Source organism: Macrosteles quadrilineatus, unplaced genomic scaffold, assembly GCF_028750875.1.
Source record: "Macrosteles quadrilineatus isolate MER2022 unplaced genomic scaffold, UCM_ALF_1.0 Scaffold_9__3_contigs__length_116548681, whole genome shotgun sequence".
Taxonomy (NCBI): Eukaryota; Metazoa; Arthropoda; class Insecta; order Hemiptera; family Cicadellidae; genus Macrosteles; species Macrosteles quadrilineatus.
Window position 1 is genome coordinate 47,131,709 of NW_026542602.1, and position 27,842 is coordinate 47,159,550.

Genomic DNA, 27,842 nt, shown 5'->3' on the forward strand with positions numbered 1-27,842 from the left:
ATATTCTTATCTCAAAAACCCTTTCGGGCTCCGCCCCAGTGGCTCTGTAGTTCCCCATGTTAATCTTATGATTTTTCATATTTAAAAGGAATTTAATGAATCTTAACAGCTGATACAATTAAACAAGTTGGTTCTGTTCTATGATGTTCAATAGCATAAAAGTTAAAAGGATTACCAACAGGGTGCAGCACTATTAATTTTTTTTAAATATATGACAACAGCTAATTTTTAACCAAAAGATGAGTGAGCGTAGCGAACGAACTTCAATCTGGAGGCGAGTTAGCGTAGCGAACGAGCTAACCTGAAGGCAAGTGAGCGCAGCGAACGAGCTTCAACCTAAAGGTGAGTGAGCGTAGCGAACGAACTTCAACCAGGACGTGAATGAGCCATGCGAATACTTATGAAGTTAAACGGGGCGAAGCCCGCGGGTACAGCTAGTTAGAAATATACCTATTAAAAACACATTTATCAATTTAACGCATATTTTCATTGAAACTGTATCCTTTTTAGAACAACTTTACCTCAGCAAGTATTAAGCTTATGCAAGTGGCAGAAATTATGTTAAAAATTTTTGTTTATAAGGAAAATATTTAAAAAATATTTGTAACTCCTTAATCACACTCCTTAGGTACTTTTATTGACATAATACTTTGAAATAAAATAAGTAGGCCTACCTAGTGTTATCTTATTGAAAACAATACTCTCATGTTTTTCTTTTTATCTTGTGTTTCAGATTGTTTGGGAGGAGACGTACAGCTTGCAGCCATGTTAGCTACCTTTTATCAACTGTTCAAAAATCTTCGAAAGACTCTCCACACACACACAAACTACACCAGGGTGGTCCAAAGGACATTTTGCCGGTTTCCTCTTAGAGTCTTTTATAGGACTCATTGGAGACTTGTGATGTGTCAGCCCTGTCCCATGCGGTTACTTCATCTGACAAAGCCTAAACGTTTTCAATGCAATCATCTCATATCCCTGAATACTTCTAACCTATTTACTCTATGAATATTCTAAGATTTTCTTCACATGTTATTTTACGACTTGCTTGTCTTGATCCGTAGTGTTCAGACTACCTTGCAACCTCCCTGTATCCCTCCCTGTGACATCTGTCACCGTTCACACATAGTTGGGTGAAGGAGTTACCCGCTTACGAGCCTGGTCAACATACTTCGAGACCCATTACACCTCAGAATAGTAGTTTGTTCACTCCTTGTGGACCAGAAATGTTCTAGGTGTCAGACGAGGCGACTCACACAGTTCACACTCGGCTTTAACAAAGTATTTCTACATGGCTGCAGATTTATAAAGCCTTATCACTCTGAATTGAGTCAAAAGATGGAAAAGGAAACTTTAGACACAACCCTACAACAGGTAGCTTCCCTAGGTTTTTGTTGGTAGAGTTGGTGTTTAAGAAATGTTACATTTCTAGGCAGAAATAAATATGTTAAAAAGTGAAAACTTTACAGATAATCAATGAGTAAAAATCCATGAAATGTCTACATCTCACAGTAGTGTAATTAAAAATACAGTCCTCAATAGTAAATGGGTGAAGTCAACAGCAATGTTCTTTCTTAAGAAATGATTACTCATTTATTGTGTTCCTAAAGACAAGTAAAATTGAACTTGGCAATAAGAATGATATCAATATGAAAATATCCCTAAATTACTAGTTCCTACAATAACAGCTCTGATACTAATTTATCAAACATAATCCTCACTTAAACGTGATTTTTTTCTAGACAAGCAACAAGAATCATCTTTCAACTCCCTTGCAACTTCTGAGCAAACTGTCAAAGAACAGTTCATCCACTTCCATCTCCATAGGATTCCGAATTAAATCAGGTAAATACTCCACACAAAAATACCTGTATCAGTCTCTAGTTCTTTCTGTGGCGATGGGTAAGTGGCTAAATTTATAATATTTATTTAATCAGCATAAAAACTTGTAACATTGTGATTGATCTTAAAGAATATATTTTTATGATCTATATAATCCTATAAGGCTCTGAGTCAAAACTAAACAAGATTTTAGTTTGTTAATTTAATTTTACTTGAGAAGGGAAGTATGATATGCAAGAACGCAACCTGAGGTGATAATGGACACCTACTGTACTGACCACCTGCAGTCTGTACTTAAACTGCGTCGAGTTAGCGGCGTCTGTTACTGATCAATTCCACAAGTCTCAATAATGCAAAAACTCCACATTATTCAAATTTATTAAAAAAAAATTCTTGAACCTTGAAATAAACTGGGAAACTTGTACACATTAACGATCAATTTAATTTTGTATGTCTCAAAATAGCTTAAAAACCGCTCATTTAAGCACCTCATTTTCAAATTTTTTTGGGGGGGGCGCGACCATTCTACTTGTCTGGGGTTGCTTGAAAATTAAATAATACCGAATAAATACCAAATATAACTACAACTGTAGACTATAACTTAGTGCCTATTTGCATAAGTTAATTTGATTAACAAGCAAGACCGGGACTAAAAAATAACGCAACAATTTTCGTCTGCAGGTTTAATGGAAGTATTATGTGTTTAATGGACCAGGTAAATCAGCCATTTCGTAGGTTTACGCATCGCAATCCTACAAATTTAACCAAACAGTTCATCAGTTCATCCACGTGGTTACACTTGATCGATCACGTGACGAATCACCACCAGATCCGGAAGTTCAGAGACAACCGGAAATGTACAGGAAACTAATTACGTCACATCTGTTGATTGACGCTTGCAAATGCAAATGCCTTCTGTATCGCGCCGCACGAACACCGCGCTGCGTCACCGGTGCGAAGATTAACCTACATACAAATATCGGTTTGTTGTAAACATAACATTCTTTTACTTCTCTTTTTTTTCTTCTCTGTGGTGCATTTTCTTTGATTTGTACTGAATGAACAGTTTTCTTTCATCATTATTTCGAATTAAAGCAATTAAATTTTCCTAAATACTATACTATACAAGTAAGTATACTTCTAGCTAGTAGTAACATCTGCTTATATACAATAGTAAAACAAGACGGAAAGCTTTTGGGAACTAATAACACAGCCTCCTCTAATACAAGGCCGGAGTTGTGTGTGGCAACGTCGCACCGGCCGGCTCCCTTATGGTTATGAATTAGCGCAACGGCTTGTTTCGGTAGGCCGGATCTGCGGCGTTGCCACTTTTGTCTCACCACGGCCTTGTATTAGAGGAGACTATGCTAATATTAATATTTGTCTGTATAATTTTGTATAATCTGATTCGTTTAAGTAATTTTTCTGCATCCATTGCAGCTCCAACCAACACAGAAACTTCCTCCGAACCGATTCCAACACGTGGCAGTTATCGGACCATCTAAACCAAAACACGCCATGCCCGGAGTAGATTCCAAAACTCCGAATTAATTCCCGGTACTCAACGCGTGTGATAAACCAGTTTGATAAGAGCTAGGGGGAGGGGGAGGGGGATGATTGGCCCATTACCACTCCGAGCAGTGTCAGACAATTGTTTCAAACGGCGTACAAACATGCACAAAACGTTCCAGCGCAATTCCGGCAATTCTATCTTTGGTACAGAATAAAGTGTTTCTGAGGTGTATTACGACGCTAATACGTTTTATTGCCTATTGAAGTCAATCGTAAATCTCTAACAACCGGGTATTGTAATGTAAATGGGCAAATAACATTTCGTGTTATAGGATACACCCCTACAAGTAGACGAAGGTAACGAAGACGTTACTTACTGGCTACGTCTAAAAAGTTGTAGACATATTTGTAAAAAAAAACTGTTTTGGATTTTCTACATGTTTATGACGATTTATGGACGAAGGGATTGATGATATATAAATCAGAATGCTTCCGATGAATCAGTGCTTGATGTGGTTCTTCTAGTTTTCAATTTTGGTTTCGAATTCATCTATTTGAAGCATCTTGTATCGAAGTCTTCGTGGTCTTCATGGACCCAAGTCCCGGCCTATTTTATTTTTATTCCAACGGCCAAGGCCCAAGACCATTGCATAATTTATATAGAGTGCAATCAAAATAGTTTCGTACTCATCCAGAACCCATGACCCCACTTATTTATCAAAATGGGATCTAAATGTTAATTTATATTCAAAACTAACCAATTTAACTCAATACAACTACAAGGTAATCATTTTCCAAGTTCGTCACGACAGGGGTTTGTTCTTCAGTAAGGAGAATCATTGTAATGGAACCAATTAGAGGGATGATGCAGAACAATTTATTTAAACTCTAATATCATTTTACTTGACTCGTTTAGCTTAAAGATTACAAATTCAAATCTTTCTAACTCCCCAATGAAAATACATAACGACTTTATTTTCTACAAAGAAACCTTTTACTGTACTAATTTACCAAGCAAAGGCGCCAAGAATAAAACTGCAACCTCTGAATAAAACTGCACGACTTATGCCAAAACTTATTAACTTTCCATACTTTCAACACATAAATCTCTGTTGTATTCCTGCGACAATTCTGTGCTATTCTCGTCCGCGGGCCGCAGCACAACAAACCGCGGCGCAACAAATAGTTCTGTGATTTATTGTACTGGCGGAGCGGCACGAACACTGATTATTTAATCCTATGGAACCGTCTCTTTCAATGGAGTATTTAGTTATGCGACTAACACAACAATAATTAAACCTCCATTTTGTATTTTATTCGGTTTTCCAACACCAATTGCATGTTTTAGGTTTATTTATAGGAACGGTCCAAACTCTGGTCTTATTACTAACGTTAACCTGTTGATAGATAGCATCATTAAATGATAGCCCCGTGACAAATGGAGGAAATACTGTAACATCTTTTTGCTCCAGATCAATCTCGCTTAGAAGCGATCCAACTACCTCCATATTTGATTAGGTACTTTAACCGCTAGTTCATCCAGACAATTAATTAGGCCACTACATACTTATTATATTTCAATGGCAATCTACAGTAAATAAGTATTTTGCTCCGTCAACCACCTGTCTTATTAATAAGAAGAAAAAATTATAACACTGTTTAAACCTGGAATACGAGTGTGTGATCAAAATTATTGTTAATTTACATTGTAATTTACTGTCACACCTTAAACTAACTCATTTATAAACGTTTTAACCTTATCTATCAGCTGAAAATAATGTTAAGAGGTAGTAGTATCCAGAAGATCGCCGTTTCGAGCCTGAAAAAAGTATGATAATATTTTTGTTGGGCATCACTCACCTTATTGAAGTCACGAGAACGTAGTCCTTGTCATGTCACAATCATACACAGTTCATTGCACATAAAATATACAAAAATAAAAATAAAAATAAATCAAAATTTAAAATATTAGACAAAAGTTCTCAACACCGACGTTTCGCCGCACCAAAATCAACGTGCGGCGTTTTCAAGGTTATTCCTCTTCTCACGTAATCGTTGTGAGCGCCTAACCACGACTGACGACCCCGGTGGTGGAGGAGGGGGAGGGGGGACTCTGTTATCAAGAACAGCTGATGGCATTATCTTCTTTTGTTTAGATTTTTCTATGCATCCTTTAATTTCTTTCTCTATTAGTGTATTGTAAACCGGGCTGATATCAATGGATGCGTTGGCTAATGAATCTTGATCTGAAGTAATAAACAAAGCCTCAATAATATTCCTTTTCTTCCAATTAGGCTCCTTGTATAATATACAGCTTTCCTCCCACTTTATACAATGCCCGGTGTCATGAACATGTTCAGATATTTTTGAACCATAGGTTACACGTGTATCAACTTTTTTCATGTGTTCATGAACCCGTATGAGAGCCGGTCTTGAAGTTTGACCTACATAGCTACGTTTACACGAGCATGGGACCTTGTACACCACGTTTTTATTGCCATTACCACAGTTAGGAGGTTTCACTTTAGATACCTGTCTTCTTATCGTGTTTTTTGAGGTAAAGACCGTCCTAATACCTTGCTTAGCATTCACGCGCCGTATTTTCTCCGAAAGGTTTTTAATATACGGAATGCATACTGTGGCCAGAGGTTTGTTATCTTTAGGTGGTAAACTTGTATCAGAGCTGGATATTTTTCTTAAGGCTTTATTTATGAATCTTTTAGGGTACCCACTGTTAAGTAAGCGGTTTTTAATAGTTACTACCTCATGCTGAAAAGTCTGTTCATCACTACAGATTAGTTTCGCCTTTTTAATAAGCCCAATTATTAAACCTAATTTTACGTGGTCCGGATGGTATGAATCAAAATGCAAATATTGTCCTGTTGCCGTAGGCTTCTTGTACATACTGGTATGCCAAGTGTCCGAGGACCTATCAACCATTACATCTAAGAACGGAAGTTTACAATCATTTTCAAATTCAATAGTGAATTTAATAGTATCACAAATGCTGTTTATATGCTCCTTGAACCTATTAAGCTCTGAAATGCCACTTTCCCACAAGCAAAAAACATCGTCCACGTAACGCAACCATAACTTAGGCTTAACCTCAGCTGTTGTAATAGCTTTATGTTCAAAGTCATCCATGAAGATGTTACTTAAAATGGGACTTAGTACACCTCCCATTGCCATGCCAGCCGTTTGGGAGTAAAAAGTATCTTCAAACTGGAAGTAATTGTTATTTACACAGACCGTGAGCAGTTCCATGATTGAGTCAATTGGTAGTTTAGTTCTCTCAGGAAGAGTGTCATCAATCATCAATTTTTGTTTAACAATCTCCAAACATGGGACAATAGGTACATTGGGAAATAGATTAGTCACATCAAAGCTGACCATTATCGTCTTGTCATTAAGAGTATAATCCCTTATCTTTTGTACAAAATCTTCCGAATTTCTTAAATGGGACGTTGAGTGGCCAAATAAAGGGGACAAAATAGGTAATAACCATTTGGACAACTCATAGGTAATAGGTCTCATAGGTCTGTGTAAATAACAATTACTTCCAGTTTGAAGATACTTTTTACTCCCAAACGGCTGGCATGGCAATGGGAGGTGTACTAAGTCCCATTTTAAGTAACATCTTCATGGATGACTTTGAACATAAAGCTATTACAACAGCTGAGGTTAAGCCTAAGTTATGGTTGCGTTACGTGGACGATGTTTTTTGCTTGTGGGAAAGTGGCATTTCAGAGCTTAATAGGTTCAAGGAGCATATAAACAGCATTTGTGATACTATTAAATTCACTATTGAATTTGAAAATGATTGTAAACTTCCGTTCTTAGATGTAATGGTTGATAGGTCCTCGGACACTTGGCATACCAGTATGTACAAGAAGCCTACGGCAACAGGACAATATTTGCATTTTGATTCATACCATCCGGACCACGTAAAATTAGGTTTAATAATTGGGCTTATTAAAAAGGCGAAACTAATCTGTAGTGATGAACAGACTTTTCAGCATGAGGTAGTAACTATTAAAAACCGCTTACTTAACAGTGGGTACCCTAAAAGATTCATAAATAAAGCCTTAAGAAAAATATCCAGCTCTGATACAAGTTTACCACCTAAAGATAACAAACCTCTGGCCACAGTATGCATTCCGTATATTAAAAACCTTTCGGAGAAAATACGGCGCGTGAATGCTAAGCAAGGTATTAGGACGGTCTTTACCTCAAAAAACACGATAAGAAGACAGGTATCTAAAGTGAAACCTCCTAACTGTGGTAATGGCAATAAAAACGTGGTGTACAAGGTCCCATGCTCGTGTAAACGTAGCTATGTAGGTCAAACTTCAAGACCGGCTCTCATACGGGTTCATGAACACATGAAAAAAGTTGATACACGTGTAACCTATGGTTCAAAAATATCTGAACATGTTCATGACACCGGGCATTGTATAAAGTGGGAGGAAAGCTGTATATTATACAAGGAGCCTAATTGGAAGAAAAGGAATATTATTGAGGCTTTGTTTATTACTTCAGATCAAGATTCATTAGCCAACGCATCCATTGATATCAGCCCGGTTTACAATACACTAATAGAGAAAGAAATTAAAGGATGCATAGAAAAATCTAAACAAAAGAAGATAATGCCATCAGCTGTTCTTGATAACAGAGTCCCCCCTCCCCCTCCTCCACCACCGGGGTCGTCAGTCGTGGTTAGGCGCTCACAACGATTACGTGAGAAGAGGAATAACCTTGAAAACGCCGCACGTTGATTTTGGTGCGGCGAAACGTCGGTGTTGAGAACTTTTGTCTAATATTTTAAATTTTGATTTATTTTTATTTTTATTTTTGTATATTTTATGTGCAATGAACTGTGTATGATTGTGACATGACAAGGACTACGTTCTCGTGACTTCAATAAGGTGAGTGATGCCCAACAAAAATATTATCATACTGAAGTATTGACCTCACCTAATATACCATGTCGTTTAAGAACTGAAAAAAGTAGTTTTTTGAAGGTACAAACTTGGGCCCAACTGTTATGTTTGATTATTGGGATTAAAAAATAAATGTCTGAGCTGATAAAACAGCTGATCTCAACCAGCAACAAAGCAACACAGGTCATCTCACATATATACACCCCCTTGCAATCATATTGAACTTAAAATAAGCAGAATTGTTACTGGCATTAGTGTTGGTTGCCATGGTGGAAATACATATGTTCATTATTTTTTAGCTTAAATACCGGTAATTAGGACGCATGATTAACCAATCCAATGACGAGTATCCCAAATATATAGAAAACAAAAAGTATTAAAGTGCTTGAAACGAGGAGAACGTTCGTCTTAGAGGACCCTCTCCACTAGAAGCCATTAAATGGTAGCAATACTATGTTTTTAATAACAATCATCTATTGTTATGGTTAATATAATAACAATGGGTTAAGCCAGTCTCTGTACTTGCCAATCAACAGATTGATTAATAAATTAATTGATTACCGATTGTCCTTGACATCGCACAGAGGTTCCATTGAGAACAGTCGCGTGTTCAGCTAATTTTACAATAATTTCAAGGAACAACAGGCGTTCCTGATTGATTTTAACATTACCACAGACCATGTACCAAGTTGTACATTTTCAACTGTATCATGTAATATAAACCGAAGGTTGGCTGTATCATGTAATTGATACCGTAAAATGTCAACAAATACCGTAAAATACCACAAACTGTTAGCTGGATCTTGTAATAAATAATGTAAATTGTTGGCCGTACCAAATAATAAATACCGTAAACTGTTGGCTGCATCTTGTAAAAAATAATGTAAATTGTTGTCCGTACCAAATAATAAATACCGTAAACTGTTGGCTGCATCTTGTAATAAATATCGTAAATAATTGTTTATTGTAATTAGAACCGTAAATGGTCATATATACCGTACATGCAATCAAATAGTAATGAACACGAACACCGTATATTATAAACCATATTATGTAACAAAACGGGAAATGGTTGACTGTGTGTTCAAATAAATAACGCAAATAAATACACATGCACAAATGAGCCGAATTTTGCTATTGTATAAAACTCCATACGTTGATTGCATCCTGTAATCTTACTTCTTACTAATATTATAAATCTGAAAGTTTGTGAGTTTGTGTGTATGTTTGTGTGTGTGTGTGTTTGTATGTGTGTTTGTTGCTCAATCACGCATAAACTACTGGACGGATTGGGCTGAAATTTGGCATGATGATAGCTCACATTCCCGATTAACATTAAAGCATATTCTTATCTCAAAACCCCTTTCGGGCTCCGCCCCAGTGGCTCTGTAGTTCCCCATGTTAATCTTATGATTTTTCATATTTAAAAGTAATTAATGAATCTTAACAGCTTTTTCAAATAAACAAGTTGGTTCTGTTCTATTATGTTCAACAGCATTAAAGTTACAAGAATTACCAACAGGGTGCAGCACTATTATTTTTTTTAATTTATGACAACAACTAATTTGCAACCAAGAGGTGAGTGAGCGTAGCGAACGAACTTCAACCTGGAGGCGAGTTAGCGTAGCGAACGAGCTAACCTGAAGGCAAGTGAGCGCAGCGAACGACCTCCAACCTAAAGGTGAGTGAGCGTAGCGAACGAACTTCAACCAGAACGTGATTGAGCCATGAGAAAGAGCTCACTTATGAAGTTAAACGGGGCAAAGCCCGCGGGTACAGCTAGTGCAATATAAACCGTAAGGCTGGCTATATCCTGTAATAAATGCCGTAATTGTTTGACTGTATTCTGTAATAAATACTGTACATGATTAACATTACCTTGTAATAAATACCATAAATTTATGGCTGCAGCCTGTAATAAAATAAATACCGCAAGTGCTAAACTGTATCATGTAACAAATATTGTAAATGGTATACTATATCCTGTAATAATATCGCAAATTTTCAACTTTAGTCTGTAATTAATACCATAAATAATCGATTATGTAATTAGAACCGTAAATGCGTGAATGATCGTCTATAAATACTGTATATGCAATAAATATGTGTACGTATATTGCCACTGTTGTAAAATGTAGTAAATGTGGCAACTGATTGACTATGTGGCCAAATAAATGACGTAAACGACCAATGAAAATCTATTAAACAACGGCGTTTGTATTCTATAATAATTAATAAATATCAATACAATGTTAACAGTATGTTTAAAATATACCGTAAAATTATCGATTGTCTCTCTAAATGAACACTGTAAAATGTCGACTGTGTAAACTCACCGTATTTGTACGACGGTGACACACCAGGATGCGTATTTTAAGGGGATGATGACCGAGAGATTAGATGTATGAGATGACAGCTTTGCTACTGCCTCAGATCAGCTGGTTCCTAAGCCAAAATTATTTACTCAAATCCCATCAATAAGCAAGGTCCATTTTAGAACCATCAAAAATCTAAGCTTTTCTTAGGATCGAACCAGCGACCTTCTAAAGGGCGAGGATAACCACTCAGCTATCACATTATTGTAATTAATAAATTATCTACTTCATCTCTCAACATACTATACCACATGGCCATTGTATCCACATTTACCGTAAATCTTCTACAGTATCCAATCAAACCCGTAATTTAAGTACATCCTCTTATCAAACTGAATTAATTAGCGTCGCAGGAATCGATGTATCGCGATGAAGTGAGGGGGTTGGAAGTGGGGGAGGGAATGATATCTAGCAAACAAAGAAATGTCGGAGGTTTTCGTGACTAGGTGAATAAAACGCGGGCCCGAGCTAGCAGTGCTTCAGTGGCTCGCGGACCCCTGCAGCAACGCGACGCACGCAGCATGACACTCGTCCTGTAGCGTCTACCATGTGCAGGCCTGTGGCGTGTGTGCGGGAGCTAGCGAGATTTTCTATCAGGTACGTAATGAGTTGGTACTGGCGTTTAGTAAGTTTTTATTTGTATCGAGAGGGTACGTGAGACTTGACGTTAAGGATACTGAAGTTACATGTTTTTGTTATACATTATTATTACAAAAAAGTTTTCCGACCTGTGATTTTTAAGGGGATATTTATAATTGTAAGAATGTGCCATTAGGTGCTAAGTTTTCCTAAATAAATAAAACTTCCACTTAAGACTATTAACTTAACCCATAAATTGTATCAGGGTATAGACCTGGAATAAGGCCAACATACGTAATTTCAAAAAACTATTTAGAATTACCACATATTAAAATGCTTTATTTGTTGATGCCGTATATTAAGAAACCATAGAATAATTAAATGCACGAGTAGGCCTGCCACTAAGTTTAAAAAAACATTTGATTTTATTAGGTACCTACTTCTAATACTGCTGCGGGGTAGTGAAAATATTGTTATGTAGGTCTCTTTAAAAGTTGAATGCAAATTTACACATTGCAATTTTCTTACTGTAGCCTGTCTATAAACACAAGACTATACAATAATAATAATAAGAACCTTAAAATCGTAGCTTTCGAAGTCATGAGGTATTTTTTGAGATTGGTAATGATAGGGAAACCTTCTCATAACTAAAATACTTGTTGAAAGTTTCATGATCATGATTTCTTCTGTATGATAGCAACACTTTGTATTTTAATGAATCGCTAGAGTAATATACATTTGCAATTCAACATAAACATAAATAGGCGTATCAGCATGGGAAATAGTTTTTTTTAGTGTGGAGTTCATGTATTACTACTGTAATAACTTCGATAGTAACTATTTCCATATAGGGTACACAACGATTTAACCTGAAGTACATCTTTTTAGAGGCATAAAACATGAACAATACGAAACAAATAAGGAATTTTCTCTCGGAAGGTTACAACCTTTTCTGCAATTGATAACTCTATCCCCTGAAAAGAATACAATGGTGTAATTCAAAGGTTCGCAACCATTTTTTGCTCCACTCCCCCATTTGAATCCTGAATTTTTTGACGCTCCCATCAGGGGGGACTTAACATATTAAGCTACATCAAATTTAATTGCGGCATTCTAATACCTATGTGCAATTAATTTACATATTATCGATAAGGCGATGTGATTAAATTTAAAGTTTTTATACCGCTACAATCCCAAGATAATTTCCTATATTTTTTTCTTAATTGTTAATTTCAATTTATTTTTTCTAGGACCGCACACGCCCCCTGAAATCCGTCCACGCCCTTAGGTGTAGAACCAAAGGTTAATTTACCAGTGGATATTGCCAAATATTCATTTCCACAGTCCAATCTTAAATCGTCAAAAAATGACTTGATAGTCAACTTACGTATAAAATCCACGTGACATGTTTGTAGGTTACACCAAAACGTGTATAGGCTTCCGTCAGATGCATCTGTAACTATATTGAGCCATATTGACTATGTCTCACCCGACATAAAGACGTCACACGCACGAATAACTCCAAGGATAGTCACATATAAACACGGAAAACTCTGAAGATAGTCACATATAAACACGAAAAACTCTGAGGATAGTCACATATAACCCACGAAAAACTCTGAGGATAGTCACGTATAAACACGGAAAACTCCATGGATAGTCACATATACATACGGAAATCTCCAAGCATAGTCACATATAAACACGAACAGCTCTGACTTTAGTCACACATAAACACGGAAAACTCCATGGATAGTCACATATAAACACGGAAAACTCCATGGATAGTCACGTATACACACGAAAATTTATGAGGATAGTCACATATACATACGTTCAAGAAAGTAAAATATACACGGGCGAATATTTTGCAACCGAATAATGTCGGTTGCGTACTTTCTATGTGTTTGTAAGCTGGGCTGAATGATATAGTTCTCCCCCAGAAATCAGAAGGTCACCGATTTGATCCAAAGAGAAAATTCCCCCACTTCAGCAATTCTGCAGATCAAGCGAATTACTATTTGCCTGATTGGATTTTTTTGTACTGAAATATTTCCTTAAACCTGTTAGATTTATTCTCTATTTAAATAACATTAGGCTTAAACAGTATTGTTTGCTGCTACAGGGAAGGTGATAATGTGTGTTTTTATTTAAACTATAGGTTGTCCAATAGTCGAAAACTCGACCAAAAATATGTAATGTACAGCATTTTTTATTTTCACCACACACTGTAAATAAAACATGCGACTGCAATTTCTTCAATTTGTTATGATTTTCTGTTTATATTGCGTTGTTATTTCATCACCAGCATAGCAACCCATAAGGTCCATGTTGGTTTTTTTATATATTTTAAATTCATTTTTGTGCTTATTTTTGAGCCTATTTTTATTTACGAAGGGATTTTGCACATTCAGGAAAATATCATTCCAACAGTATGCGTCGATTTCTCCTGCGATACACATGAGCTAAGAACACAGGTTTTAAAGAAACATGCTTGCCTATTAATATATAGCAGTTAATAAAAATCTGTCTTGATCAAAATATATCCATAAACAAGCAAACTACAACAGTTTACCTTTTTCTCTATGAGAACAACCTAAGACCTTTGAATGCAAAGTTTTTTGGTTTTTTTTTATTTTTCCCGTAACATTTAAGTATACAGCAACGCTTCAATATACAAAGTATTTCGTTTTTGAATCTCTCCGCACGATGGCTGTAAAATAAATTCGACATTTTTCAGTTTTAATGGTAAAAATGTGAAAGCACCAATTTTTGGGAAATTTCAAACCCCTATAACACACTGCTTCCCATTACCTGGCCTTGCTGGTTTGCGAACTCGTTCAAGTTTATCCCGCTTACACCTAAATCGGACTAAAATTACTTGGGTTATTGTATTTACGGACACACAAGATACATATATAAAAATTTTAACGAATAGTGTTTTTGATCTCCGTGTACATCAAAATGTAAAATTTAATCGGTCCCGGATCTAGGTCTTACCGTGACACCTACGGTATTAGTATATTCCCTGTATGGGAATTTCGCTAAAAGCCGTAGCATAAAAAATTTAGGTACACGACAAGGCAAGGAGGAATCACAACAATTACTATCTCGTTTTGTACAACAGCAGGCAATGATTCGCGAAGTACTCGTCCCATTTTCAGTAGTGTCTTGATCACGTTTTTGCATGGGCAAATTCAATGTTGCCAGGCACGGGACCAAGACCTTACAATTGTTTCATGCTCCTTGGTGTCGGCATGAACGAGTTTTTTTCACATTTTAAAAACTGTTACAAACGAAAAAGCGAACTCACAAACTACAAAGGGGTTTCTTTCGCATTTTTATACTTACTTAGCGATAACATTTAAAAATTGCAAACCTATGATATAAGCTGCAATTTTTATACGTACGTTTAATATTTAGATTGGATTGATCTTATGGAGATTTGATAAGCACTTCGAATAAGGATTGTCAATAATTTCGGTTTGATTTGTCCAGAAAAACCCATTCACAAACTGTCTAAAAAAATATTTTATCACCTTCAAGAATTATTAGGTGACTTTCTGAAATTGAGAACAATTTTGGCGATCTTCTAAGATTAAAAAAATGGAGACTTAAATGCTCAGAAACTATTAGTCTAATATAAGAGGTACATAACCTGCATTACAAACTTTCTGTTGGAATATTTTCCGTTTTCAATTATTATAAGTTTCCTGCAAATTATTTAGTCCTGATCAGGATACGTAATGTTCATTTCAGTCACCAAATAAGAGTAACAAAAGTCCAATAGAAATTTTGGGGTTTCTTTCTTGGATAAGTTTCCAAAATATATAGGCCTACAAGTATTTAAGAAAATCTTACAGTTCACCGTATTATTAATATCAGACTTATCAAACCACCAAATAAATAGGTAGTGCATTTCTATACTCAATAGTATAACCCAGTAAAACCGCTTTTGACAACTACCGTGACGGCGTCGAACGACATCTTCGCATGGACTTCACATTTCAGAGTTAGTATCATATACACTAGTTCTCCATTTTACTACCTCTTGTACAACATAAACAGTGTATCTTTTGAAAAAAAGTCACTGCTAAAAAATGAAGGAGAATTTTTACTTTGAATACATTACTCTTGCATGATTTTTTGTAAACATAATTACAGAGGGGCAGAAAATGGCTACAATATAATATAACGACAAATACAGTGACGTAGTCTAATGGTGACGTCATGGTCTAATGATACGCAAGTTTTGAGCGACGAACGCACGCAGGAAAGACATTTCTTACGCACATTTATGCAGCAACATCAACGTTGATCACATAACGTTGATGTTGCTGCGTAAATGTGCGTAGGTAATATCTCTACTCGGAATTCGTACTAAAGTCGTATCAATTTAAACATTATATTGCGATGGTTCCTAGGGTTGTTATATTGGGCCATGCAGAATGCCAATTAATGAAAAAAATATAATCCTACATCACCTTGGAATCATAAACTCAGATATTATAGCAGTTTCTTCATTCAGGGTCTGACTTAGGGGAGGTACAAATGAGGCATTTAGTTCAAAATTCCTCCGTGAACAGCGCTGTAGTAGAGAGCACTTTGGCAATAAACGTTTACTAATCGCAAAAATAGTTCTGTTCATAAAATAAAATTATAAATGCCTCAAATTCAATTTTACTATTTTTAATTATAAAATTAAACTATCATAACCTAACCGAACTAACCAAACTTGCTGATAAATATAACAAAAGTTTAGTAATCGGAAAAATAATTCTGTTTATTAAATAAAACTATAAATTGCTCAATTAACATTTTATAATGACTTAATAATAAAATTAAACTGTAATAACCAAACCAAACCAACCAAACTTGCTGATAATAAAAAAATCTTGGACAAAAAGTTAATGCTACTAGCGGGATTCGAACCCGGGACCTACAGTATACCAGCCCGGCACGCTAACCATTAGACCACCGAGGCCGATGGCTACCGAACGTTTTGTTACGGTAATGGCGTTCCCTCAGCTAATAAGAAGCCCTCAGCTGTCATCGTAGCCTCTTCTATACCTCCCCTGAGTAAATACCCTTCATTCAAAACCTGGATTGCATTGGTTTCGTGCAGTTCGTTATGGTTCGAAAGTGGATATATCCATTTACTATACACAGAACATCTGTCCAAGAACGTTGGGTATTTTTTAATTACTCGCTAAAGAAACATCTGTTCTTAGTAGATAACATAACTACACAGATTCATAACCCAGTAACCTTGTTATAAAAATCAGGGTATACCTTGCATGAAATGGGGTAGTAGGTTTCTTTTTAAAACGTTTTTATTAGCTCGCTTTCTTGCCCGGTACAAATTTTGAAATCAATTTTATACTAACTTCCCGACGAGCTAGAGACTTGAAACTTGAAACATAGCTCACAAATGGAAGACAATGCAATATTATATAATTTAATTTTCATATTTCCCTTGGGCTACGCCCCATGGGTTTGTTTTTATTAAATAACTTTCTTGCAAATTTTGATACTTCCCGATGAGCTAGAGACTTGAAATTTGAAACATAGCTCATAAATGGATGACAATGCAATATTATATCATTTAATTTTCATATTTCCCTTGGGCTACGCCCCAAGGGCTTGTTTCTATAACTCGCTTTCTTGCAAATTTTGATACTTCCCGATGAGCTAGAGACTTGAAATTTGAAACATAGCTCACAAATGGATGACAATGCAATATTATATCATTTAATTTTCGTATTACCCTTGGGCTACGCCCCATGGGCTTCCAAATTTTTCATGTTTACATTTTGAAAGGATGTAAATATATCAAATACTTAAATTTGACAGTTAGAAGAGCAGAGGATAAGAGGTACAGGTTCTGCTCCCAAGATATTGTAAAAATATAAAACAATAATTTCAAAGTAAAGATAAAACATCTAAACAGATAATAAGGTTTTGGATTTTGGTTGTGTATTAAGAGGCTATATAAAATAGATTTAACATATTTACACATTAAAGACTAAAAACTAGAAAATAATTTATAAATAAAAATACTTTTTAAAAATGCCACGTTTTTAAACGCACTAAAAAGTATAAAATAATTTATAAAATGTTGAGAGAATAAATACTTGTAAGATTTAAAACGAAAAACGTGGGGCGCATGCAATAGATCATAATACAGTAGTTCAATAGGTGAAGCTAATTGTAAATCAGCATGCGCCCCACGTTTTTCGTTTTAAATCTTACAAGTATTTATTCTCTCAACATTTTATAAATTATTTTATACTTTTTAGTGCGTTTAAAAACGTGGCATTTTTAAAAAGTATTTTTATTTATAAATTATTTTATGTTGTTTGTAATAGTACCGAGATGCTAAATCCAAATTTTCGACCTCGGCGATCTTCCGGATCACATCCAAAAAGCTTTAAAATCTTAAAAGCTTAAAAAGCTTAAAAATCAACTGCTAAAATTACAAAATTTTGAAGTTTGGTTGACGTTAACCCTAAAGCATAACTTTATAATTATTTGTCATTAAAACGACCATAATTACTTTAAAGCTACATTAAATTACTCGCAATTTAAGACTAAATTGGTGATTATAGACCCAACATATTGAGAGATATGCCTCTTCAAGGTTCATAACATCTTCCTTAAATGTTTGTATTTTAAGATTCAAGTTATTTAATTTGGTCAAATTTTATAAAAGAACCATAATAAGAATATAAACAAATTTATTTCATTTCAACAACATATTATAATTTTGTTTATGGAAGAAATCCATTGTAGGCCTAATTAAAATGTTTATACTATGAAGAGGAATTGATATAAAGTATGAAGAGCCAACAGTGAAAACAAGTTTTAACTTTGCTGTCGTTCTGCTATGCTATATATTACTTTTTTATGCCAAGTTTTCTTTCTTCTGATGTTAATACTGTGACTGTTGGCAATATAAAGGTGACTATTGGCCCCCTCACACTGTCTTACAGGCTATGCGTTCTGAAGAAGTCGGGTGAAGAATCCAAGTACTTCTTCACACATGGATTTTCACCATTACACTTGTCCCAATTGAATGAAAAGCTAAATAACTATAGTTCACACATCCAATCGTCTCAAGTTAGTCATACAAGTCAATCTTCAACTGATGCCCCTACAGGACGAGTCCATGTCCAAAGGTACAAGTATAATCTAATCACAGACGCAGTCGCCCTCAGTGTTCTCCAACCGGTTCCCGCGGCGATACAATTACATAATACCGTTCGTCACAGGCCTGTGTTGTATCCCCGAGAACCATTTATTGTAACAATGTACGTGTGTGTTTATGTAGATAGATTTATTTTCATTTAAAAATAAATTGTTATAACACAATCTGTTCTTGAAATTAAATAAATTTGTTTATTTCTTATTATGGTTTATTTTATAAAACTTGACCAAATTGAATAGCTTGAAACTTAAAATACAAGCATTTATGGAAGATTTTATAAGAGGCATATCTCTCAAGGCCTATAATGACCATTTTGGTCTTAAATTGTGAGTAATTTAATGTAGTTTTATAGTAATTATGGTTGTTTTGATGAAAAATAATTAGTAAGTTATGCTTTAGGGTTAACGCAACGGTTAACGTTTGCCGATCTTAAAAAAATTCAAAATGTTGTAATTTTAGCCGTTGTTTTCGTAGTCATATCTTGAAAACTATTAGACCTGTAATAACCATTTTGGTCTTAAATTATAGGTAATTTAGTGTACTTTAAAAAGTATTCTGGTTGTTCATCATGAAAAAGTAATGCTTCAGGGCCAAAATCGGACAAACGTAAAAATAGTGCGAAATTCCGCCGATTTTTAAGCTTTTTGGAGGTGATCCGGAAGGTCGCCGAGGTCGAAAATTTGGATTTAGCATCTCGGTACTATTACAAACAACATAAAAAAAGAATCCTACTACCCCATTTCATGCAAGGTAAAAAGTGTTAGGTTACTGGATTATCACCCTATTCTACACATTTTAAAACTCACAGAAAATGAATCACTGTAGAGAAGTAGTTAAGCGATTACATGCGGGAGGTGTTGCTGATCAAAACATATTTAATCTAAAAAGGTTAACCTGCAATACTTCAGATCCATACAAATAACAAAAGGTTAAGCCGCACGAAAACTGACCGGAAAAATACCGAACACCACTAATGCGGAACGCATAGTACTATCCATGGATATTAGAACATAAAACGGTATGGATCATTAACATAAACAAATGACGCCACTGACCAGAAATTAAACATGTCTGTAATATTCTAATTGAACTGTTCAGATGTTAGGTTATTAGTATCAGGCCAGTGACGTAATTTGTTTATGTTTAATCATACAGTTTTTTGAACTAATGTCATAAAAAATACATACATATTGTTTAGACAATTAAATTCGATCGGCTCATTTTTCTGTGACCCTACTGTATCAAGGTCAAGATTACAAAATTCTATCTAAAATTACACCACCACTAATCTTCGCATGCGTGGTAAACTGTATTGGCGTGTGAAGCTTATTTAATCGTATGTAAACAACCCCCACCACAGAGGGTGGATGTATTTGTATCCCAGAGATGAGGAGGGCTGAGGGTGCAATTCCGAGGCATTTAGTTTAGTAGACAGCCGACGAGCGTCTGTGACATTTCACCATCGATTCCACGCAACTACAGTAACCCACTTCCTGGCCCGAGATACGCAACTGTGTATTTAAACATCTGTCTTATCATAGGTTAACTGTAAACGGTATTCGTAAAACACTCAAGTTGAAAATGGACACAATTTGTATAGCAAACTTGTAGCCTAAACGAATTAGAAAATGTTTTTGACATTGTCCAAATACTTGGAAGAGTATTCAAAAATGTATTTGTTGTGGTTCTAATATAAAGTATTTGCTAACTTCTGTAGATTGTTAAGTTACTTAGTTCTCAAACTTAAGTACTCATTTCAAACGTAAAACTTAAATATTTTATGAACACTCTGCATCATCTGCGATTTTCTCAAACAATCAACTTCGACGGGTAGTTTTTTATCCATAATGCATGATTTTTTTCCTAAATATTCAAACTTGATCGTGTCCAATGCTCAAATTTCATTGTTTGTTTTGACACTTTTTTGAGTGTTGTAATTTTTTATCGTTTACCGACATAATTTGTTTTAAATCAAGGGAACATAAATGCTTTACAATTATTATTAGCACCTGTCTGTTTTATTCATTTCCATACTTCCATTTTGCAATGGTAAAACGGCAGTAACCTGTCACTAGCAGAAGACTTTATACGGGTTTGTTTCATCGTTCTAGAGTTTGAGTAAGAGGTGATTTAAAACGTGACAGAATATTTGAAACTAAGTTTAGTGATTCATAAAATATCATTATTGCGCAATATTAATGATTGCACGATGCCATATTATACTGACGACCATCAATTCACGTCCACAAATTCACGTCGGTCGTCTAAAAATCCTGTATAGTTACTGAAATTCGCGTAATTTTTATGAAACACATTTTAAGATTTATTTGTGTTAGTTTTAAACTTCATCAGATTTTTTCAAACCACTTTAACAATATATTATTGTCTAAACAATAAAACTTCATTTTTCTCCAATCACTTCTAATACAAATCTACGTTTTTAAGACTTCAATTGGCTAGTGTGTGTTTTTTTAACATCCATTAAAACATCAACGTGATTTTTAATAAACACTTAAACTTCATAATGAGAGTGTTTTCCAACGCCCAAACCTATCAAGTAATTTTAAAAACTCAAACTTCATCATTCATCATGTATGTTTTTTTTTACACTCAAACATAACAAATGTGTTTCCAACACAGAAATTTTATCATATGTGTTTTAAAAGTCATAATTCCTTAAGTGCATTTCTACAAATAGTCAAAACATAATCACCCATAATGTATGTTTAACAGAAAATGTTTTGTTTGTTTTCCAAACTATCCATATTTATCAAATGTGTTTTCACACTCAAACACTTAGCTTGGAATTCTAAACTTCATCTTGTATTTGTTTTGTACACCCAAACATGATCATGTTTGTGTGTTTCTACTCAAGATTTTCCAGGTAATTTTTTCCTTTCTTCATCTTTTTCCATCTTTTTTACTTAAAGTTCATCATATTGTTTTCCCAAACACTCAATAATCTTCATTGTGTGGTTTTCTCATGGTTTTATCTATCCGTTCTCCGTTTACCAGATGAGACATGGGAGCGAGGTGGCAGTCCTCTCAGCGTCCTCTCTTTGTCCGGACAGTCTGGGTGGACGGTCGTCGCCACGCCATCCTCTCACGAGACGACCCTCTGGTACGTCTGCCCAGACCATCCTCCTCCATCGGCGCCTCAGACTCGTCCTCTGACTCCTCCGACTCTTGTCTCGGCTGTCCTCTGGAAGATTGTCTCATCAAGCTGCGACTCGCACTTCATCCCGACTCTTACCGGGTGAGTATTGATTGTTCGAGTTAATTTTCACATAAATGATATCAATTAAAATTCAATTTTTCTTTTAACATTTTGGACAATTGCAATCTGTAAACCTATATAAAGGATTGTGTGGACTGTATTTAACTTTCTCTCTGTTTATAGTATTCCAGATATTACATTACCAAAACAGGGTGATACGCAATGAGAACTGTCAGAGTAGGATTGTTTACAGTTAAGTTTATATTTTTAATTTCATGACTAATTTGTGATATTTTGCGAATTTTTGATAATTTATTTTTCTCTATTGTTTAGGTGAATTGGCAGAACATTATAGCTATGGTTAGATGTGTAATACTATAATTAACTGTAAATTAAAAGAAGCAAATTTTATCAAACTGTGTTCTCCCCCATTGCAAACGCAAAGCTTGAGTATAACTGCAATAAGCATTTTATACTTTTATGCCAACCTCGTAAGAAGGACGGGTACTCTGCTAGTTTATTATATTTTGGATAGAAGAGATGAATTTCTTATGCCTATCACCATTGACTATCACCAAACATTTGTTAAAAGTTATGAATTTATTTTGCTAGAGAATATAAAAATGCTTTTCATTGAGGTACAAAATTAATTAAATTATATAATATCAAGAGAGTTTCAAAAAGATATGTCAACAGATTTAAAAAGTTATATCACAGAATTTTTTATACTAATAATTTTTATATGATGGCTCTGATTGTAAATATTTCCGATTTAACTAATCGAAGTATTCCGTTATAATTAGTTTTGTTCTGTTCAGGGCAGTTTGAAGGATGCTATCTACCCCATAAGACAAGGTACAGTGGAGGCGTCGCAATGCTACGATCATGAAGATTCCGACTCTCTCTTTGACAACGACCATGACTACGAACTACCACAGAGACGTCTTCCGCTGCTCGGACAGTATCCTAAGGTAGTTTGAAAAACTGTGCTAAAAAATTAATCCAACTTTTCAAGGTAAAAATTGATTGATAGTAAGTAAAGATTAGATTGTACGATATTTTGTAATGACAAATGAAATTTGAGAATAAAATTGAAATCTTTGCGATGTATTTAACTGTTATGTATTGATAAACCAAGAAAAAATCACATGTTTGAATTGGACTGTAAATGTGAAAAGGAGAATTGATGAACCTATGGTAAAAAAATATGGAACGACCAAGAGTATTTAGTTGGTGAGGCCAAAAACAGTCTTAGGTATAAATGAGCATGAGTAAGAGTGTAAGAAAATAACAAACCAATTGAGCTTACTTCTTACAAATTATTTACTTGTATAAAGATAATGGCAGTAAATTACTTAAAACAGTTTTTCCAAAGCATAATGTTGTAGTTATATGTTAAGTCCTATGAAAATAATTCAGAGAGTTTGAGTTTTAGGTGGGAATTTCCATTTTGGGTCCCTCTGAACCTGGAAAAGTGGTTTTTGAAGTGATATATATGTGTGTGGAAGTGTATAGAGCTACAGACCACACCTGTGGTCCGATTTTGATGAAATACAGAATGTGGGTGCCATGGTGGTTCCACACGTATTTTTCTTTCATTTTTGAAAATTTTGTTTTTAATGGTGATTTTCCCATTCATAAAATAACGAAAAAATCTAATTTTAACATGAACGGCTAGAATGATTTGATAAAAATTTAGTATGTTACGGTAATTTTAAACAAAATGGCACAAATGCTGTTTAGATATTCTGGTTTGAAAAAAAAAAAAAACTTTTATGATTTTACCCATAAAATATCATAGTTACTCCCACCGCTGACTAATATAAGGGTTTTTGTCAAGCTAATGAGAGAAAGTATGTGTTAGATTGCTGATACTGTTTATTTATTTGATTTTAGGTGTACTCGTTTGACCGAGCAGACCAAGTATCATTCCTGCCTGAGCTACAGCTGAACCCATTATCAGAAAGAGTCCTACAATGGCTTGATCTATCCGGAAAAGGAAAAAGACTTCACACTGCTATTCACAGGGAGGTAGGTACAGGAATCTTTAACGTTAGATTAAAAGTCTGACCTCAAATGAGGACGGAGAGTGCTGTAGCTAAAGATAATGTAGTACTACTTTTTGGGAGAGTATTGGCTTCAAGTCACACATAAGATGTATAGTATAATTGATAAATAGTATTTTGCAATCTGGACCATTCTAACTAGTTGGATAGATAGGTACAAAGAAAATAAATAACTTCTGGATTATTTTTTAAGAGGTCGGAGGCATAATTTATCTTGCATTTGTCTGTCCACATGGGCCTCAGAGGCCGGAGCGCGAAACTTAACCAGCAAAGCAAGGGATGACCCGGTACAGTACAAGGGTGAAATGTACTGATAAAAAGTAGTGGCAGGTACCTGGATCTGAACCCACGACATCGTTTTCTTGAACCCTAAGTCTGTGGCACAATTGAATGAGCCACAGACTCACCAATCCTCACTGTTCTCTATATCAAGGAATTGTTGTTTTAACATTGGGAACCAAGTCAGAATTTGGGCATACTACAATATAACATTCCCAAACATTGAATTTTTTTGCAAGTAGACTTGTCGTTGTAAAAATATGAGGTCTGTTTAAATGTTTGTTTAATTATGTGACATTTGAGTGTGCTTAAAATCATCTAAATGTTTTTCTCCTTAACCATTTTGTGTTCCTCGGTTATAATGCCATGGAAAAGAATTACTTTACACATAGATTTTATTTTCAGTTGAAATCTTTTGAAACTGGTCAAATTACAAGATCATACAAAAACAAATTGTAAATAACAATACATGTTCTACATAAAATACACAAATCTTAATAAATCGTCTTCAGCAGCTTTTAGCGAATTTCCCATATAGGGAATGAGCTATTAATTGGAATTTTGCAGACATAATTAATTAATAGACATAGACTGGGGGGATCTTGAGATAAATATAACTGTGTCGTTAATTGGGTTTCTCAAGAAAAAATCCATTTCCGCAGATAGAAATCAACCGTGAAGAGAAGAAATCGCAGATGCTGGATAATAGAAAACAACATTTGTCTCGGAGAAGAGAACTGCCGCAGAGGAGACTAAGTGTGGACATTCTCTCAGACACGAAACTGTCAGCGAGATCCGTGGTGAGTGGAAGTAATAAAAAATCAAATTATGACAGATTACAATCTGATATGCAACGCTAATGAATAATTCGTCAATAAAATAAGTAATTGATTATATTGATAAATTTTCCTATCAAGCAGAACACTAGTCAAATTAATTTTTATTTAGGGCCAACAATGGAAAACCAGAAGAAGCTAGATTTTAGTAATACAAGAAAAATGGAGCTATCACAAAAAAATATTAAAGTACATAATAATTGAATTTTTTGCTATACCCCGTTCACAAAATTTAGGCAGTTTTAGGGGAAGAAATCTATCCCCTCCACTTGATCCTACTTTATAAAGTACTAGCTGGCCCGACAGACGTCGTCCTGTCCTGATGTGGCTTTATGTCAAATGCTCGTTCATTTTCAAGATGAGCTCATTCACATCACTCAATCATGCCTGGTTGAAGTTCGTTCGCTACGCTCACTCACCTTTTGGTTGGAGCTCGTTCACTGCGCTCACTCGCCTCCGGGAGTTCTTTCAAATTATTTAGTTGAAACAGCTGTCAAGATTCTTTAATTACATTTAAATATGAGAACTTATAAGGTTAGCAAGGAAAACTTTAGAGCCACTGGGGCGAAGCCCTTGACGGATCTGCACCAATCTTCACACAAACCATCCTTGAATAATGCTTAATAATGCCTGAAAGTTTCATTACAATCTGTTTAGCGGTTTCGGAGTCCATAGCGTTCAAATATATATACAAACTTCCTCTTTTATATATATAGATAATAGCTCAACAGCTGAGGTTTGCCAAAACGCCAATCAGCTGCAACATATATATTAAGCAAAATAAGTAGTGGGGTAACTTCTCTCAAACCACCTAAATTTTGTGAATGGACCAAGTAGAAAAGTCATATTTGGAATTACTGTAACGATGAATGTTTTCATTACAAATTACAGTCTTTATAGGAAAAGTGCCTCTTCAAACCATCTGTTTACGAATTTCTTTTGCCACCATTTTTCATTTGCAGTGTGACATTTGTCACTGAATTAAATTGTTGTGAAAATATTTCCATTCTTGTGCTTTTTTAAAAAGCTAGGCCTACAAAGTAAAACAATCCTAAACAATAAAAACTAAATTGAGAGCACAGAGCTAACTTTACAACAGAACAAAAACCTTGATGGCTCGTCCAACCAGTGATCAATTGGGGAAGCGAGCTGGTCTAGTGGTAAAACACGGGACTTTAGTCCCTCAGGTGCTGGGTTAAAATCCCCCAAATCACCAATGAATTTTATCTAGGTAATAACGTCGCAACCCCTAGGTCTAGCCTGAAGTAGTGTGGTAAAACCTTTGCCATAGCCTAGTGTACTAGGACAAAAAAAATAAATCAACAATACATTAAAAAAATTGTTTCAGCACGACTCTCGAACACGCAAGAAGTCACCACTGACTACAGTGATGCCTCCACTTCTCAAGCCAGGATGTCAAACAGAAACGGATGCTGATAAAGCTCCTGCAGAAGAACTACCAGTTGTTCAAAACTTTGAGCCCCCGCGACTGCTCCGTCACGGACCTACCTGGCCTTCGCCACAGTCCACCCCTAACCGTCCCCAGCTGCACATCTTCATGCCACCCCTAGACGACAACAGACCGGGGGACAACTCTGAGAGTGAATCCAACCATGGAGACGCAGAGGGATCTTGAGGAGTTGCATCACATTAGAGAGACTTTTTCAATTTTGTATACTTAAAAGTATGATTTAAAACTAAATAAATGTGAACTACCACATCACTGTTCTTAACGATGACAAGATTTGAATCCATAGTATTTCTGTCAACCGTGTGGCCAGTTTTTTTTTTTTATCTGAGGTGGTCAGTTAGAAACGGCTGCCAGATGTTTTGTATTAATTTTGTTGTGCTAGTACTGTATCAGTCTCTTAGGCCTGATCTCTGAAGTCTGAGCCCAGCCATAAAAGATACCTCTTCAAGGACAAAACCCCTTGAACTAATCTCCAACTAACGCAGAATTGATGTCAAAAATCACTAAGGATCCTAATTATACAGGCCAAAAAATACTGAAGGACGATAACCAGATTAGCCAAATGAGAAATATTTTGCATTTCCACCACTGGAGTCGTAATAGCAAAAATGAAGTAATAGTTAGCAATCTTGATTACAGCTTGACTTACTGTTTTATACATATAAACAGTTTGAAATTGATTAGAGTTTCAATGTGATTAAACTCCTCACGATGGCAAAAATTAATAACCCCAACATTAAGTTGCAAACCGCTTTTTTGAATGGATATGTGTAGTTTTTCCGAAAGTGTTAATTATGTTATACAATTATTGTTAAAGAGTATAGCTTGTTCTGTAAAGAGAGGGAAAGATTTGTTTACATTTTGTTCTTTTATCTTATTGAAAAGTTTAAAAAAACAATAATTATTGAATTTGAATACATAGGCCAGTCATAAAGTACATTAAAATCGCAAACTATCGGCTAGTTCTGATTTTTTAATATGTTGTTAGGACCACTACCAGTAGTATATATCCAAGTTTGCAGCTTCGAAAGACCTGTGCTAAAAGCGTAGCACTCGAAAAACCACCTAATTTTAGCATTTTTTTTAAGGTTTTTTCATTATATCTCCTAAAATATGAGACTTGCATAAAACTTGTAAATTACTTTTTTAAAGTACATTAAATTTTCTAAAGTTTGAGGCCAAAACGAGCTCTGTAGGTGCTGTAGCTACCAAGATATAGCTTTCCAAAAATTGGAGATTTTTTTCTAAAAAGTAACATTTTAAGGTTTGGTCAACTTCCAGCCCCAAAATCAGAGGAATTACCTTTTTAATAAGAAAACCCATTGGAGAGGGTTTTGAAGCAAAATTTATGAATTTTAATTTGAGCCCACAACAATTTATGTAGGCCTGATAGCCATATCACAATGCTAAAATATATACAATTTGAGAAAATAAAATTTCTTTCGCAAATTTGCTATGTTGAGTTCTTACGATGGTTTGAGGATGGTTAGAAATAAAACCCCATTTTCATCCAAAATA

The 27,842-nt window shown here is 35.2% G+C and overlaps 2 protein-coding genes across 3 annotated transcripts in view; one reads left to right on the forward strand and one right to left on the reverse strand.

The window, feature by feature from the left end:
• The window catches only part of LOC129002196 (von Willebrand factor A domain-containing protein 8), an 87,186-nt gene that overhangs the window by 32,695 nt on the left and 26,649 nt on the right, over nucleotides 1–27,842 (reverse strand). The window lies entirely within an intron of this gene.
• Nucleotides 8,223–27,160, forward strand: LOC129002197 (uncharacterized). Of its 2 annotated transcripts, none has more exons than XM_054429834.1 (6): nucleotides 8,223–8,279; nucleotides 21,471–21,711; nucleotides 22,491–22,643; nucleotides 23,569–23,703; nucleotides 24,680–24,817; nucleotides 26,202–27,160. In XM_054429834.1, exons 2-6 carry the CDS (start codon nucleotides 21,478–21,480, stop codon nucleotides 26,487–26,489), a joined length of 948 nt encoding a protein of 315 aa, XP_054285809.1. In that variant the 5' UTR covers nucleotides 8,223–8,279; nucleotides 21,471–21,477; the 3' UTR covers nucleotides 26,490–27,160. The 2 variants fall into 2 exon arrangements, with proteins under 2 accessions (XP_054285809.1, XP_054285810.1); XM_054429835.1 differs by lacking the exon at nucleotides 8,223–8,279 and adding an exon at nucleotides 11,156–11,266.

Coding starts and splice junctions, on each gene's coding strand:
- LOC129002197 (XM_054429834.1), top strand. CDS start 21,478: ATGGGAGCGAGGTGGCAGTCCTCTCAGCGTCCTCTCTTTGTCCGGACA. Junction 22,644..23,568: donor TGCTCGGACAGTATCCTAAG/GTAGTTTGAAAA, acceptor ATTTGATTTTAG/GTGTACTCGTTTGACCGAGC. Junction 24,818..26,201: donor AACTGTCAGCGAGATCCGTG/GTGAGTGGAAGT, acceptor AAATTGTTTCAG/CACGACTCTCGAACACGCAA.